The sequence below is a fragment of the Drosophila suzukii genome, chromosome 2L (assembly GCF_043229965.1).
Source record: "Drosophila suzukii chromosome 2L, CBGP_Dsuzu_IsoJpt1.0, whole genome shotgun sequence".
NCBI lineage: Eukaryota > Metazoa > Arthropoda > Insecta > Diptera > Drosophilidae > Drosophila > Drosophila suzukii.
The window spans coordinates 23,807,139-23,824,929 of NC_092080.1; the positions used below are offsets into that span (position 1 = coordinate 23,807,139).

Consider the following 17,791-nt stretch of genomic DNA (forward strand, 5'->3'; position numbering starts at 1 on the left):
ATAGTTATACCGTGTAAGGTGGTGGAAGGGACATAGGCTGAAAGTCCTTATAACGCTGCATCGCTAAGTATGATATGATAGTCCAGCACTATCTGACGAGGATTTATCCAGAGAAGTCATAAGAAAAGTCAAACACAAAAAATTAAAAAAGGCTTGCAACCTAAATATTAAAAAAATGTAAACTTTTAAGTCTAGGGTCGCTTTGATTCTTAGTTTATGAAGACGGAGAGTTGTCCAATCTCTTTCGAATTCTTTTGTATGTAGCCATTAGGTGAAATAGGCGTTTGACACGTTATTACAAAAAGCAGGCTTAGCTCTGGTATCCAAAATTTATTCAAAAATATTGAACACTAGGAAACGATCCGGAGATATGAACAACGAAAAAACTCATAGAACGCCGTTCAAAGAGAGGTTTAAGACCTGTTATCTTGACTATACTGATGAGCGCCTGTGGGAATATAGCTATTTAAAGGTAACAAATCGTTAACCCATTATTATACAAAGGGGAGTTTGTTTCATAAAAGTAATGTCCATAGGCTAGATGTAAGGAATTGAACTTGGAAGATGAGTATAAGAAGTATCAGGTCCGTCTGATGATCAGTTACCTCACCGTTTTCTATCCCTTGTATATACTAGTGGTCGTAGGTCATCAAGTAGTGAAATGGTCTTGTGCCGAGGTGAGAGTAATCAGTTGATGGACTTAGCATATCTAAATTAACTTGTATGCAGTACACAAAATTCACCTATCTGGATTTGATTTTTGAAGGAACTTCTCTAGCTCTGGTTACTGGCTTGATGAGCATTAATTTCTTCGAAAACTTCGTGACTCGCCACCACTGGATAATGATCGTCACCTCGGTTTTGTCCGCATATATTGTGGCATTCTCCGGTAGGCTTAAGTTTATCCATCGACTATGTCCTCTTTTTGACTTTCCGTTTTCAGATATAGCGTGCAACATATTTCATTACTACCAGACCCAGTGGCCTCTCAATACCTCATATGACGTCTTTGTGCTGTGCATGATTTACATGTTCCTGCCGATACCCTCGATCACTGGAGCTGCACTATTGGCCTTTTCAGTCAGTCTTTTATACGTGGTCTACTTCGTTCACTTTCTGGTGACGGACCCAAGTGACCTTGCTAAGCATATTCATGGCTTTGATGTGATATCCGTCGACGTATTCCACTTCCTGGGATTCAACATGATGGGTATATTTTTCCGTATCATGAACGAGACGGTGGTGCGTGCCTCTTTTCTGGACCGTCACCAGTTCATCAAGGAGGAGATCTGGTTGAGTCACGCTCTGCGTCAGGAATCAATACTTCTGGACAGCATCCTGCCTCCTCAGATTGCAAAACCTATTCAGAACAGCATCAAGGAAAAGATAATGCAATCAGAAGCCGAGTTCGACCGCTTCCAAATGGGAGTTCCTCGGAGGGCAGAGAACTTCATGGCCATCCAGATCCACCCTGATGTCTCCATCCTCTACGCAGATGTGGTGAACTATACCCACTTGACAACGACTCTGACGGTGGAGAAGCTAGTAAAGGTCCTGCACGACCTCTACGGCAGATTCGATATGGCTGCCTCATCTTTTGAGGTGCAGCGAATAAAATTTCTTGGTGACTGCTACTATTGTGTGGCTGGTTTGACGATGGGCGATCCAGATCACGCTAAGAAGGCTGTTTCTCTGGGAATTTCTATGATTGCCAACATCCAGGAGGTGCGGTATGTTACTGATTGGGAAAAGAATTGGGTCTACACTCAAAAGCAAATAAAGTTAAGTTACTTTAATCTAGCATTTTCGTTGTCTTAAACTCGTGTATTAAAATACCGTTTTAAAATACGATAATACATATCGAAAATATTATATGTTAGATTGATATAGTTATAGGAAATGTCAGCCTAGTTAATCAAAGTTGCCAGACTGTTAGAAATACAGAAATTTGTCTTGCCTTTACCAGTTTTATTTACTCAGTTTAGTTCTTATAAGTTTATAAACCGGTCACACTTTTTCTTACCGTTCCGGCATCTCTGTCAGCGTAAACAGGGGCAATTTTGATTTCAAGAATTCATGAATGTTAGCATAATCATAGTAAAAGTGATAAATTGAACTAATAGTGTGGGGTAGGTGATTACTATATATATATAAATATATATGAATCGATAATCTTTTTAGATAGTCAAATAAAGGGATACTGTTATTGTTATTGAATGCTGCTACTAGGGTCAGTTACAAATATTATTATTTCCTTAAAAATATCTATGTGCACTTATGATAGCCTTATGGTCCACAGGTCGGAACGTGCCTTGGATATCGACATGCGTATAGGAGTCCATTCAGGAAGTTTGCTGGCAGGTGTCATTGGACAGACCAAGCTACAGTTTGACATATGGGGTAGGTCATTCCCTAAGGGGATGTAATGAAATCCCTTTAATGAAATCCTAGTAACGACTTCTTTAGGTTCTGACGTGGAGATCGCAAATCGCTTGGAAGCAACTGGAAAGCCAGGATTTGTGCACGTTAGTGGGCGGACTCTAAGTAACTTGAATGTAGCCGATTATACGATCCATCCGGGAACGGAAATGGCACAAATGGATCCCGTACTGCAAAAGCATCCGATGAGCACCTTCCTTCTTTCCGCTGTAGTAAACCGCGCTTCTGTCCGACCAGTGGATGTAAGGCCCTCATATGTGGACGTTGACATTAAAAACTTGGGACCAACCCGGGATACTGCCAGTCTTGCCTCTATGACCGATGAGTTGCGTGAGGAATTTAACAAAATGCCCGTGGGGGGCTTGAAGTAAGTGATGTTTTAGTGAAAATAAAATTTCATGTCAAAATAGCAAAACTGAGCTTTGTGGCTTTTTGATTTCGATACTAACTTCATTTCTGTACATGTCTCTCCTTCCTATTTAATAATTTTGCTTTCATCAATGAGCCTTCTACCCATGAATAATTTAAACTTGATTGTGGACCGAAAGGTTCAAAAATTGTTTTGAAATCGAGTATATTATGTCTGGCCACCATTCTTCTCCATTTCCATATCTAGATAATGAATCCGTTTAGGACCCACATTTAAGCATAAAACCACATTAAACTTAGAATTAAATAGTGCACGCAAAAAACATGTTTTAAAATTGGAACTACTTTTTACCATAGGTATCGGTCACCTTGCTGCCAGCAAAATCCAAATTCGAGTGGTGAGAAATCCCAACACGATGTGGGCATGTTTTGTGCAGCGTTCAAGGACTCGTCTTTGGAATGGAGTTATTTACACCAACCAGATTTTATATTCAAGTCTTCTATGCTGCTGGCCTGGGGCATTGGGGGCTGCCTGATATTCATCCAGATCGCGTGCAACAGACTTGTCTGCGTTGAATGTATTGTGCTTAATGCGATCGCCTTTTCTTTTCTGACTTCCCTACTCTTTATCGCATGGTACAAGAAATTGTGTTGGTGGCAATATGGACACAATAACAATAAAAAGTACAGCAAACTCAGCTGCATCGTATTTCAACTGCTTGAAAAGATTCAGCACAGCTTTCTCCTGCGCATTACTATTTATATAATGCTTATAGTGTGCTATTACATAGTGATTGCTTTGATATTGGTGAGTTTAGACATCGGTTCAGTGGTGCTCAATTCTAAATTTTGGCAATGCTCGTATCCTACTCCAGTACACCTCAGTCGGAAGTTAATACCTACAATGAATTTTTTATTATTTCTTTGGAAGAACAGAATGTCTTCCCTAGTGAAAGTTTCCTTTTCCTTTACATGTATTTCTTTAAATTTAGTGTTCCTATTGCAGTCCATCGGAATAAGGTTTCAACTTCGGAAGATATTGTTTTTTTTTGTTTTTATCCTCAAAAGAACACTTTTGGAATGCATCAACATATCTTCAAAGTAGTTTCCTACATTCAATTTTCTCTAGCAAAAATTGTCGTTTTATAAGAGAATTTTTCTTTATTGGAATGTGATTTTTAGCTTTCGACTGGGACACATTTATTTTAGTTTAAAAAAATGTATAATCAAAAAATCAAATGGTGTTCCACTGTGCGTTGGTTAAATCCTGGTAAGGGAGGACTTCTTTCACATATTGTATGCGTTTCGATATTTCCAGGCGAACTGTGATCAAAGTCAGTACGAGTTGGACCTCATTGAGAGCAAGCTCTTTCACTACGAAGAGAATCAGAATACCTGCTTCCACCCGTGGGCGTTCACAAACATGGTAGCCCTGATCCTCGGCATGAGTTACACCTTCGCACGCATCCCGTTCGCCCTCAAGACAATCATCGGCTGCTGCGAGGCAGTGGCCTACCTGCTGATTGTGCTTTTCCAGTACGCCTTTCTTTTCCAGCACAGTGCCACCACGACTCCGTATTTGAGAGCTGAGATAGCGCACTGTGTTCGGGTCTGCATGATGCTAGTCATTATGTATGCAAAAGAGCGTCAGGCCGAGTTCAACACAAAAATGAACTACAAGTGAGTGGAATAAATGTTAGACACATAGACCTCAGAGTCAACTGCAAGTTTTTGCTTTTAACAGGCTCAACTTGGATTTGCGTAATAAGCAAAAAGCGGCCGACGTTACAAACCAATCGATCATAATTTTGCTCAATAACATTCTTCCCTCTCATGTTGGTCAGTTTTTGATGGAATAACTTCCCAATGAGGTTAGCAGAAACTAACTTTTTCTTCCGCAGTCGAGCTCTATCTGAACTCAGTAGCCAAACACGAGCTCTACTATGAAAATTATCAAATGGTATCAGTCATGTTTGCCATGCTGATCAATTTTCAAATGGATTTGCCAAGCTTACGAGTGCTAAACGACATCATAACTGAATTTGATAAGCTGGTAAGTTGACGTGTGGAAGCTTTTATGGTACTTATATTACTTACATCCAATTGCAGTTGATTACCTACAGGAAATATTACGTTGTTGAGAAAATCAAAGTCGTTGGCTGCACCTATATGGCAGCTTGTGGACTGGATCTTAACCTCGCTTCAAAAATCAAACGCAGTGTGAGCATTGGCAGTGAATCATTTCACTCCAAAAGTACGTATTGATAACATATTGATATTGCTATGACATTGATAGTTGAGGTACACAGCCAAAAATTTCCATTAACCACTTAAAGTTTTCCATGATAATAAGATCCTCATGAGTAAATGTCCTATACAAACTTGTGTTCTGCGGTATAACTAGTACAAAAAACCTGTTTGCCGTCTTTTTATACCCGTTACACCCACCCGTAGGTGGCGCATTACAATCTCTCTTCGCTGCTTGCATATCTTCATCTCCCTTTTGTCCCTTTATCTGAGTAACGGGTATCTGATAGTCGAGATACTCGAGTATAGCGTTTTTTCTTGTTTATTTGGAATTGGTTAGGTAAATACCACTAACAAGGTGAACCAATCTATTTATAGATAGACCAATAACTAATAATCGGATAGGGAAAGCTGTCCGTAATAACGCTGTGATCTTGGAAACTATAAGAGGTTTGAGATTTATCATCCAGATTCATAAGCTTTTCAGTAAGCGCAAGTTAGTTACCCCAAGGTGCCTCGCCCACTCTAGTGCTGGCAGACGACTCTAATGCAAAATCTACATCCGCATGTTTTAAAGATTTTGTAAAAGTAACAAAAAAGTACAAGTTTGTTTTAAAAATTTTCAGTGTACGTTTTTCTTAATTTGTCATACCTATTGATTGACCTAAAACTTTGCCCCGCCCATTCCTGTGCCCACAAAAGATTAGGGCGCCCGCGTTTTATATGTTCTTTTTGCAGTGTAAGATTTATTTAAGGGGCTATCCATTTATTACGTAACTATAGTGTTTAAGGGACTGTATATATATTTAGTTTTGACTTTTTCTTACTCCATCCACCCTGTTATCGAGCAAAAAAACTAATTTGTTTCGCAGGAGTCATTATTTGGCAGACAAAAAACAATACAAAAACAAATAATGTATGGACACCTCTTTGTATTATTTTTTCAAATCGGATTATTAGTTATCTTCTTGTTGTTCTTGTGAACGTATTTGTTTCAGTGGAGGAGGAGCGCAGTCTACTAGAGTCAATCAAAGAAGGTTCCAATCACGATGAGGTGGCGTTTATAATGACCACGTTCGCTCTGGACCTGATGAGAGTCCTGTTTGTGTGCAACAAAGCATACGCGGGTAGACCCTTCGATCGGGCCTTATCGACCTGGGAGATCTGCATCGGAATATCCACCGGGGAGATAATGGCCGGAGTGGTGGGCGCTTCTCAACCGCACTACGACATCTGGGGAAACCCCGTCAATATGGCCTCGCGAATGGAATCAACGGGGCTGCCTGGCCACATCCAGGTGACGGAGGAGTCGGCCGAAATTCTTGAGGACTTCGGCGTTCAGTGTAATTACCGCGGCTTGACCTTTGTTAAGGGACGTGGGGAAATTCCCACCTACTTCGTTGGGATCGATGAGGACTTAAACTTCATTTCCAGGAAAGGTTCCAGTAAGTCTCCAAGGCGTTTACCGTATACTCAAGATACGGATCTGTTCGGCAAAGAAGTTTGATAGAAATCGTTCAGGGAAAATTTTACGTAAAATTAAAATCGGTTTCAAAATTCATATTGTAGGCTACGTATCTCAAATTTTCTATTTGTAATTGCTGACTGGAAAATTCGAGGTACGTCGCTTTACAAAATGAACCCAATCTTTGTATTTCTTAATCATATTATTTTTATAAAAATACATATATATTATATCATTTTAGTTAAAATGTTTTTTAATTGCAGTCACAACGGTTTGTGCATCTAAATTGCGGAAGGATATTTGTCTTAAAATAAATAAATGATTTTTATTTTGCCTGTTTATTAATGTTAATCCCTGCAATAGTAGGCATTGTGATTAATGTTAAGTTTATCTATTGAGTCGTAACGTGTTGACATTTGAAATAGTAAAACAGATTTGTGAATAATAAATCAAAATGCCATTGCCCAGAGGAAATTGCCAGCTTAACTATGCGAGGGAGCGCATGTGGGAACCGGGCTACCTTAAGGTAACTTGTAATCCAGTTTTAATTTATTTTAAATTAAACACAACAAGAGCGCACTTTTTAGGCTAAGTGTGCAGAGTTGGGCTTGGAGAACGAGTTCCGATTGTATCGCATACGCCTTTGGAAGAGTTACCTATTCTCTTTCTTTTTGCTGCACTCTTTCGTGACCCTTTTGCACTGTACCCTGCTGTTAACAACCATTGAGGTAAGTAACCTGAAAAGGGGAATCACCAAATCTGTAGACTAAAATTAAAATTTTAATGAACACTCAATACTCAACATTTGGGTCCCATTTTCGTAACTGTTATAAGTTTTATATCTTATAACTCTTATTTAAATTATAATTAATGCATAAAACAAGTCGTGACGGTCGCAAAAAAACGATTGACGAAATAAAGAAGCTGATATCATGGCACCAGCTATGTGTGTACAAATTCTGCACATAGTAACATGGGCAAAAAGTAAGCTGAATTTTTGATGAATCGATTTTCGTAATTTTCGGAATGCTTTTCCGACCCTTTAAAGTATATATATTTTTACTCAGGTTCACTAGGCAAGTCGATCTAGCCATGTTCATCCCTACTTCGGTCTGTCCGTATGAAGGCTTAGATCACAAAAACTATATAAGCTAGAAGGTTGGATTTAGCATACAAATTGTTGAGATTCAATATTTATCTTCACTGTTCAAAGTCGCTTTGCTGATTGCATATCTTCATCTCTCTCGCACTCCTCTTGGCTGACTAAGGGGTATCGGATAGTCGAGGCCGTCGATGCATACTTTTCATTACTTTTTACTCTATGAGTAATGATAAAAACCAGTAATTCACCGAATTTTTGGTAAATAGACCATTAAGAAATCGATTGGTTGAGGAGAACTTGCGGTGAAAGAGATATTCTTGTCTACTGCAGTTAGGCAATATACAATCCTTTATAAATCCTTTATAAATACAAATTTATAAACTTATACCAGCTACATACTTTCCGTCGAATCTAGGATACCTTTTTTACTGTACAAGTAAGGGGTATACAAATTTGTAAGTTGTTTATTTAAGTAACAAATTATATATTATACTTTTTAAGCGCCGGTCGATTATCTATTTTGATGTGGCCTTAGCCTTAGGATGCTCCATTGTCCTTTTACTCGTGTTGAGCATTAACTTCTGCGATGGCTTTATTGCGAAACACACGTGGTATATGTATAGCAGTTCGGTATTTGCCTCCTTTACGTTGGTATTTTCTGGTAAGCCTTAAAAATCGAAACTTTTTTAGTAATGCCAAATTCCGAAATCTACCTTTAGACCTAACTGAATCTGTTTACCACTACCACGCCCACAACTGGCAGCTGGGGACGTTCTACGACACCTACATCGTATACATGATATACATGTTCCTGCCAATCCACTTCATGAGCGGAGCAGTCCTTCTGGCAGTCCTAGTATCAGCCGTGTACATTGTCTACTTCGTGCAATACCTTTCCAACGGGTTCTCCCAATTCGTGTCCGAACTGTTTTCCAACGGCGGAATGTCCGTGGACTTGGTGCACTACCTGTGCCTCAATCTGGTGGGCATATTCTACCGCGTGATAAACGACACGATAGTGCGCTCATCCTTCCTGGACCGGCACCAGTACATCAAGGAGGAGCTCTGGCTGCGCAACGCCCGAATCCAGGAGAAGCAGTTGCTGGACTCCATCCTGCCGCCGCAGATCTCGGAGCCCTTGCAAAAGGACATTCAGAACCGGATTATCCTGACCAAGCGCGGCGGCGGCGTTCGTCTCTACAGTGCCTTCGAGCGCGCAATGGCCATCCAGATCCATCCCGATGTCTCCATCTTGTACGCAGATGTGGTGAACTACACCCACTTGACCACTACATTGACGGTCGAGAAGTTGGTAAAGGTCCTGCACGACCTCTACGGAAGATTCGATATGGCTGCTTTTCGCTTCAAGGTGCAGCGCATCAAGTTCCTGGGCGACTGTTACTACTGTGTGGCGGGTTTGTCAGACCCCGATCCCGATCACGCGAATAATTGTGTGGCCCTAGGCCTTTCTATGATCGACGAAATCATGGAAGTACGGTAAGTCACCCCTTAAACAACGCCTTACCAGCTAAAACTAAAATAAGAGGGAAAATGTTCTCAAGAACTTACGTATGTTTGCTAGAATTTTCACTGAAAATGTTTGAGTAAGCATTAGTACTGTGTATGTGCATCCACTGTATATAACTATTTTATGTTCTACCAAAATCATTTGGCTGAAATTATGTTGTACAAACATAATTATTTGTTATACTAACTGTTACTAAACAAATATTTACAAATGTACATTACATTTTCTGATCTAATAAGAGTCAAAATATATGAGACTTGTTTTTTACAAATAACACGCGATAATTTTTTTCTTTTTTAATTTTTCTCTACCGGAAAATGTCGGTTGTTTTTAACGTTGATTATTTTTTAATTTTTGAATCGACTTCTTTCTGGAATTTAGGGGAAGTTTTTGCATTTAAGAACGTAAAAGATATTGTTACAAGATCACAAGAACAAGTAATTTTTTTTTCTATTAAGGAAAATTCTTTCTTGGAAAGTGTCATTAGGACGATTCCTGTTAATCCTTTTCAAGAAATGTGCTATATTTCTTCTATATTTAAATGGATCTTCTTAAGTACCAAGACATTATTTGTCTTAAATTAAAAAGGACCGAGGAGAGATTTCTAAAATAAATAAATTTATTTGTATGAGTATACTTACTCCAACTGTAACTATACCTTTGTTATGCGTTTCCAGCGACACACAAGGCTTGGACATTAATATGCGCATTGGAGTTCACTCGGGGAATCTGTTTGCTGGGGTCATTGGCGAAGCCAAGCTTCAGTTTGATATATGGGGTAAGAAGGCAAATCCTCTCCACGAAAATCCGCTGGTAGCTCAAATTTCTCAAATTCTTCTAGGACTGGACGTCACCATTGCCAATGTTCTGGAATCCACCGGAGTGGCGGGATTCGTGCACATCAGCGAAGCAACTTTGAATAATCTGAGCAAACAGCGCTATGTAATTGAAGATGGTCCTGAAAAGGCAAGAAATCATCCTCTTCTGAGTAAACATCGAATAAATACATACATTATTCGTGAAGACTTGCAAAAGGATGCAGAAGAAAGTGACGAGAACTTTGGTGAACTGCATGCTGTCTCCCTCTTTAATGTAGGATCAAGATCAAGACTGAGTGATAATACTAATGAAAGCTTGAAAGAGCTGTTTTATGAAGAGTTGCGAGAAGAGTTCCGGAAAATGCCGGTTAGTGCATTCAAGTAAGTATTAAGAGGAAAACAAAATCCTTGGTTTGAGGAAACTGTCTTGAAATTCAGGGCTAAATAGTCAGGGCAAAATGGTTTCCAGCCTTTTGACCCCTAAGTCATGATAATGTAACTAAGTCCAAAAAAAAATGCAACCAAGGATTATAAAATGTCTTGAAACTAGTTAAGATGATTACAAAAGGAAACCGAGATAATTCATAGTTAAATTACCCGTTATACCCCTTACTCGTAGATTTAAAGGGTATACTAGATTCGTCGGAAAGTATGTAATAGGTAGAAGGAAGCGTTCCCGACTCCATAAGGGATCACAAGCCGAGTGTCATCACCATCTGTCCGTATAAGCGCTGTGATTTCGGAAACTATAAAGGCTACAATTGTAGGGTTAGTCTTGCAGATTCTAGAGATTCCTGCGCAGCGCTTTTTTGTTTTTCAAAGTGCCACGCCCACTATAACGCCCACAAATCGCCAAAAACTCTGGCGCCCACATTTTCAAATATTTAAATTTAAAATAAATTTTATTTTATTCCTCTTGTCAATACCTGTCTGCACTCCAAAATGGTTAAAATCGGACTATTAGTTGATAAGTAATAGTTGTACGCCCGTATCTAGCAAGACGTCAATGACGTCACAGGCAGATAAAAGTAAAAAGCGTAAGATGTAAAAATGTAAGGTAGATCAAATTTAAACAAGAAGTGAAGCTAGCTTAGGCAGGCCGAAGATTCTATACCCTTGCAGGTCGTTCTTGTGGGAGCATTATATGCACAGAGCTTTAGGAAAACTAAAAGCTAATTGCAGAAATATTTAAATAATGTTCCATTTTAATTTACTATCGTATATCTTTACCGAAAATTTAATGTTTCGGTCGTTGTATTATTTTATCACTACTTATCCAACCGTTCATATGGCAGCTATATGGTAAAGTATTCCAATTTTTATTCCCTTGCAACGCAGGGAAGGAGACGTTTCCGACCCCATAAAGTATATATATTCTTGATCAGGATCACTAGCCGAGTCGATCTAGCCATGTCTGTCTGTCCGTCTGTCCGTCTGTCTGTCCGTCCGGATGAACGCTGAGAACTATGGGAGCTATGCTATTGAGATTTGGCGTGCAGATTCCTGAGCTTCTTACGCAGCGCAAGTTTGTTTCAGCATAGTGCCACGCCCACTCTAACTCCCACAAACCGCCCAAAACTGTGGCTCCTACAGTTTTGATGCTACAATAGAATAAAAATTTTAACTGAAATGTAATGTTCTCATCAATACCTATCGATTGACTTAAAAAAAAGTTTGCCACGCCCACTTTAACGCCCACAAACCGCGAAAACCTGTGACGCCCACAATTTTTATGCTAGATAAAAATTTAACTGAAATGTATTGGTCTCGTCTATACCTATCGATTGATCCAAAAAAAATTTGTCACGCCCACTCTAACGCCCATAACGCTTAAATCTGTATACCGCCGGTAGGTGGCGCATTTTAATCTCGCTTTGCTGCTTGCATATCTCTATTTAGCTGAGTAACGGGTATCTGATAGTCGAGGTACTCGACTATAGCGTTCTTCCTTGTTTTTATTTTAAGGCACACAATTTAAAACGAATTCATTCAAGAAATTGTTTGCATTCGAGGGGTAAAATTAAGTAACTGCTAATTTATTTGTTAAATTTCGGCCTCTTGACACAGTCCCAAAACCTTATACGGCATATATCGTCGAAGAGAAGGAGTGAACATACCATTGTATCATCAGTTAAACATTTGCTTGAAATACCACGATTGCGAATTGGAGAGAGCATACCTGAAGCAAACCGACTACATGTTCAAATACAGCATGCTCCTGGGGTTGTGCGTTGGATACTGTCTGGTGTACATTGAAATAATGGACACGAAGATTTTATGCCCGACTTGCATGATATTGCCCACCATCGTGATTATAGTGCAGACCGTTTTGACCTTCATCGCTTGGTACAAGAAGTTATGCTGGAAAAGGTTTGGGAACCAGCCACATAGCTACAGCCGAATTAGCTGCATTATATTTCGTGTGTACGAGAAAATCATAGGCAGTATGATCATTCGTGTAATCATATACCTCTTCCTAGTGGTATCGGGGTTTTCCGTCATGTGTCTTATTGTGGTGAGTATTCAAAGCGATCGAGAAGGTAAACATGATTTATTTTAGCATTGAATAATTGAATCAGATGACGTGCGATCGCGAAGAGTTCGAGATGGCCTTTATCGAGGAGAGGCTCTTTCACTACGAACAGGACTCAATGATATGCTTTCAGCCCTGGGTTGCGACCAACATGGTCTCCCTGATGATTTGCCTGACATTCACATTCGCCCACATTTCCCTGGCACTGAAGACTGCAATGGCCGTTTTAGAGACGGTCTGCTATCTGGTGATGATTTTCTTCCAGTATGAGTTCGTCTTCCACCACAGCGTTACGACTAATCCAAGTTTTCGCGCCGAGTACGCACATGCTCTGCTAATATGCGTTACCCTGCTAACTATGGTTGTGAAGGAGCGCCAACTTGAGTTCACCAACAAAGTAAACTTCCAGTGAGTTCGGGGACTTAAATTAAAAATATTTGCTTCTATGTGTATTATTATCCTGATTTCTTCAGCTGGCGTGTTGAGTTAAAGAAAAAGGAGGCTGACGCCAATTTAACCAATCACTCGATTACAATTATCCTTAACAACATTCTTCCCGCTCATATCGGTGAGTCCAAAACGGTATAAAATCCCAAATTAAAATAAAATATCTTCTCTATCCTGCAGTCGACGTTTACATAAATTCGTTAGCCAAGCACGAACTCTACTATGAAAATTATCAAATGGTTTCGGTTATGTTTGCCATGTTAATAAATTTTGAAATGGATCTAAGAACCCTACGGGTACTGAATGAAATTATTGCGGAATTCGATATGTTGGTAAGGTACAAGTTTCTCTTAGCCGCTTAGCTGTCCAAGTCATAAACTTAATCTCTATTTGGCAAAATCTTTTTACTGCTAATGCTTATAGATAAAGGTGTTATGAATGACAGCTTAATTTATGCTTCAAAAACTCTCAAGAATTAGCGTGTCATGAAAAATATTAAAATAGTTTTCTCAATACCTAAATGCAGTTGCTGTTCTACAAGGAATATTACTCGGTCGAGAAAATCAAAATCGTCGGGTGCACATATATGGCAGCGTGTGGACTGAACGTGAACTTCGCGGGTTCCACTAGTACAACGGCGAAAAATAGAGGCTCAAACTCAACTGGTATGTACTTAGCTTGTGTGAAACTACTAGAACCATTTTACTTATCCACTGCGTTTAACGCAACGTAGAAAGAGGTAGTCAAAGACTACAGTTCACGCAGGACGAAAAGGAGCGAGAAGAAGTGGTCTTTGTAATGGTCTCCTATGCCCTGGACATGATGCGCACGCTGGCAAAATGCAACAAGGCCTACCAAAGTATTCCAGGGGATCGTAGTATTACGGACGGATCGATGGCCATCGGCATTTCCAGCGGCGAGGTTATGGCCGGTATAGTGGGCGCATCGCAGCCACACTACGACATCTGGGGCAATCCGGTCAACATGGCCTCAAGGATGGAGACGACAGGACTACCGGGCAACATCCAGGTTACAGAGGAGTCTGCCAAAATCCTTCAGGAATTCGGCATCGTCTGCCAATATCGCGGCCTTACCTTTGTAAAAGGGCGTGGCGAAATCCCAACTTTTTTGGTGGGAATCGATGACAATCTAAACTTTATCACTTCGACGCCAACACGATCTCCCAGTCATGTGGAGCGCAGTACGGTTATTTCGTTGCATGCCACCTATTCTCACCCAGATGTGTTGGATGATATCAGTGAACTTGGTAGTGCTTCGGTTTCCAGGCATGCCTTACAAGATAATTAAGAGAGCTTTAGCATTTTTAATCATTTGGTTCTTTGATTTTAGTTGCTTTTTAGTACAATGTGAAAGGGTTATTGTTTTCCTGTACTACCATTTACTTTCGACAACCAGAGAAAAAGCCTCGTCTGCAATCAAGAACACAGTCTCCATTCAAAATAAAATGGTACTAAAAGTCAGTTAATATTGACCTGTTTCCTAAAACCAATTTAAAAAAATCAAAAACACAAACTTGTGCCCCCTTATCAAGAATCTATAGAACCGCTGAAATATACATAACTCGTGAATTTGGTTCCTGAATTAAGAACGCCCTCTTTCCCTCAGTGTACATCTATAGCAGTACTACTTCCAGCCCTTTAAAGACTTGCTAGATTGTGTCCCCATTTCCTGTACCAAGGAGTGACATGCAATTTCCATTCGAATTACAAAATATAATTAATGATTTTGCTATGCCTATCCATTTAAAGTGTCAAAAGCAAGAGCAGCAGTAGCAAAAACCAAAATCAGAACCCTGGCTGCTAACTAGATTTGGCCGTCCTCATTCCCCATTCCATTCCAGCTTAATTCAATTAATCCCAGACCGTGTTAAAATTTTGAGTGCCAAGTGAGGGGATGCGATGGAATCCCCTTTCTCACGAGCAATTAAAAGGTATTTTTACAAGCAATTTGGAAAATATGATGGCGCTGACAGATGTGGAAGGTGAGAACGGCTCCCTTTGATGCTGATGATGCTTGTCATTGTTTGCTGTAATTGACGAGTTCTCTGGGTAGAACATCAAAAAAGCACGACAACACGAAAATGCGAAAATACGCGTTAGAGAAACATCCATTTCCGGTGAAAGCCCCCAGGATTCGGCGTCCCTTTCCGCTCGGTATAGAGTTGTTTTATCTGCACGGACACAGTCCAACGTCCCTTTGACATGTAAAACGCTCTCGTCCAAATGCATGCAGTAGTTGGCTTGTTTTAAGGACAAAAACTGAATGGCAACAAATTGAAATTCAGGTGGATTCCAAATGCAAATTAAAATGCCAAAATTATTTTGACAGAATACAGGTAAAAACATTTAAAAAAATATAATTTCGTTGCATTGCTAAAGTGTTTCATATTCATCACTTGTAACCTCGCCATAAAGGTAATTCTTGTTTTAAAACATTGTTTTAAAACATTTGGGGAGACTATTATAATTTTGCTTAGAAATTAAAACCCTTTTTAATTAGGGTTGCCTGAGAAATCGCTTAACGCTGAATTCGTATAGAATTTTCCATAATGCACATAAGAAACGCATCTAAATTCAGCGTTAAGGGTTATCTATGACACCCCCTATTACAGAAAAGTAGCTTAAAAGTTTGCCTCTGCGCTTGGTTTTTACAATAAAGCAATAAATCAGTTTAAATTTGTAATGTAAGGCCCATTTACCTCCAGTAAATTTTAAACTATAGCCTTCATTATTTTTTTGCCAAATGTTTGCATCCGAACTAACTATTTGCATTGAAATACAAAAATGAGGCAAAAGGTCAAAAACGAGTATGCATTTTAGAGCTGGCGCTGATTTACAAAACAATGTTGTTTATTTGACTAAGTGCAGCTATACATTTGTAAATGCTTTATACGGCTGAATTCAATTAAAATATATGCATTTTACCTAGGGCCAAATTGTGTACATTTTAGCTCTTTAAATCTTTCCTATCTTTCTGTTTTAAATACTCTTTCAGAGTATCTGATACCTAAGAACATGTATGTTTTTCAGAACTTCAAATTTGTATTTATTTACAATTTCTTAGGTAAGGCAACCAATTTACGCACTCTTTGCTACGTATTCAGCTGATTACTTTAAAAATCGAGACTGGAAATGAAGACCAATTCTTGCACACTCAATAACAATGCGGAAAATGTTTCCATGACAAAAAGCGAGAGCCAAAAAAAGGAGAACGCAATCGAAATCGAGTTTCATTCTCAGGCCATTTGCCATTCCCCGAATCCAAACTAACAACATTGACTCAAGTCCACACTGAAATGCGAAAAAAGATGGAACTGAAACTAAACCCTGCCAAGCTAACTAATCTTTTTTTAGGGATTTCTTTTTCCCTTTTACCAGTTTTGTGTGTGTGTTTTGCTGCCAATCCGAGCGACCAAAACGAAAATGTCATCATCAGCAGAGCTTCGGTCAGAGAAAGGAGGAAAACCCAACCGAATTGGGAACTATCCACTCCCCGGCCCGCATATACACATATATACATATATACTATACTGCCACTCAACGTAACTTTTTATGTGCAACATAGCAGAATGATTGTGTTCCGTTCCAGAAATATCAGCACAACAAGCACGGCAACAACTCCGGCCACAGCAACAACATCTTAAGCCGTTTCGCATAAAATTTCACACACCATTTTAGCCAAGTGCCACATTACCTGCACACAAGATGGGACTCGACTCGACTCGCCTCGACTTCCCCGCCCCTGCCTCAAATGTCCTGCGAACCAAACCGAGAAGGAAAAATAAAACGTTGGAAAAATGCTGGAAAACACGAAACTGAACATAAAAAATACCTTTTGACACATGCAAGCAGAACCAAATGGGGGCGTGGCCGCAGCCAAAAGTGTTGGCCAGTTGGGAAAGGTGGGGAGTTTGGGGGTCGGTAGAAAAGGCTTAAAATCAGCGGACAGGGGCTAAAATGGCGCCGGCCAAACGAGCTGAAAAGGAAAAGAAAAATCTTGGAAATTGCATTTTAAGAAGAACTTCGTGTGGCTATAACGAAAAATCTATAAACACACATACAGCATGTAGGGGATATACTTATGTACACATAAATATATATGGCAAGTGCGACCGAATGCAGACGACGGGAAAAGGATACGGAGATGCTCAATCTGGCACTGACTTGGGGCCACAATGGCCATTCGGTTATCCAGTTGGTCAGCAGAGCAGCCAGGTCCAATCCAATACAATTTTAACGGTAATGTGGCCAGAAGCAAGCGATGGCGAAATTGATATGGCCACCGAAATGGCGAGCATTCACATTCAGCTGAGGTACAGATGCAGACGAAAATATCACGTATACGCACCGTAAACAGCGAAGCTCTAAGGCTTGCCCTGCATGCCCTTGAGACATGTTCGAAATTTGCATTTCGCAACAGGGCCCAGCTAAAAACAGGTGTGGTGTTTAAAGCTACGGCTTTTGTAAGCCAATTTAAAAAGCAAGAAAGGGTATTCAGCGATGTAAAAGATTTTATCACGCGGTATCTGAGTTTTAGTATAATAAATCAACCTTCCAAGAGATGTAGTCTTGAGTATCAAGTTGCCATAACAACTTCCACTTCCACTCGAGTCAACCTGCTTCGCCAGAAATCCAAATCCAGATGCGCGAAAACCGAGCGGCAACAACTTCAGAATTATGGCAACAAATTGCAAACAAACAAGCAGCAAACAACTGAATCACCTTTAACGCTTCCCATGCACTTTTTGGTCTTTCGCCCGCCACTCTTCTTTTTTCGTCCTTTTCCGGCCAAAGGATCTTGGCCAGTTGGCAGGCGGGGTTAG

The 17,791-nt window shown here is 39.9% G+C and overlaps 2 protein-coding genes across 10 annotated transcripts; both read left to right on the forward strand.

Moving 5' to 3' along the window:
• Positions 1 to 280: 280 nt before the first annotated feature.
• Positions 281 to 6,724, forward strand: ACXA (Adenylyl cyclase X A). 9 transcript variants are annotated; one of them, XM_065867915.2, is made up of 12 exons: positions 293 to 472; positions 537 to 677; positions 730 to 889; positions 944 to 1,730; positions 2,300 to 2,400; positions 2,452 to 2,806; positions 3,166 to 3,616; positions 4,127 to 4,488; positions 4,553 to 4,647; positions 4,710 to 4,861; positions 4,918 to 5,062; positions 6,054 to 6,724. In XM_065867915.2, the coding sequence occupies exons 1-12, from the start codon at positions 371 to 373 to the stop codon at positions 6,560 to 6,562; spliced, it is 3,360 nt and encodes a 1,119-aa protein (XP_065723987.2). In that variant the 5' UTR covers positions 293 to 370; the 3' UTR covers positions 6,563 to 6,724. The 9 variants fall into 9 exon arrangements, with proteins under 9 accessions (XP_065723996.2, XP_016932737.3, XP_065723987.2 ...); XM_017077242.4 differs by having other exon boundaries at positions 294 to 472; positions 2,467 to 2,806; XM_065867916.2 differs by having other exon boundaries at positions 336 to 472; positions 767 to 889.
• A 146-nt stretch (positions 6,725 to 6,870) lies between these two features.
• On the forward strand, positions 6,871 to 14,516 carry LOC108011938 (Adenylyl cyclase X E). Its single transcript, XM_017077187.4, has 12 exons — positions 6,871 to 7,046; positions 7,108 to 7,248; positions 8,124 to 8,283; positions 8,342 to 9,119; positions 9,828 to 9,928; positions 9,992 to 10,349; positions 12,036 to 12,483; positions 12,548 to 12,909; positions 12,975 to 13,069; positions 13,129 to 13,280; positions 13,475 to 13,613; positions 13,682 to 14,516. Exons 1-12 carry the CDS (start codon positions 6,975 to 6,977, stop codon positions 14,254 to 14,256), a joined length of 3,381 nt encoding a protein of 1,126 aa, XP_016932676.4. The 5' UTR covers positions 6,871 to 6,974; the 3' UTR covers positions 14,257 to 14,516.
• The last annotated feature ends 3,275 nt before the right edge of the window (positions 14,517 to 17,791 follow it).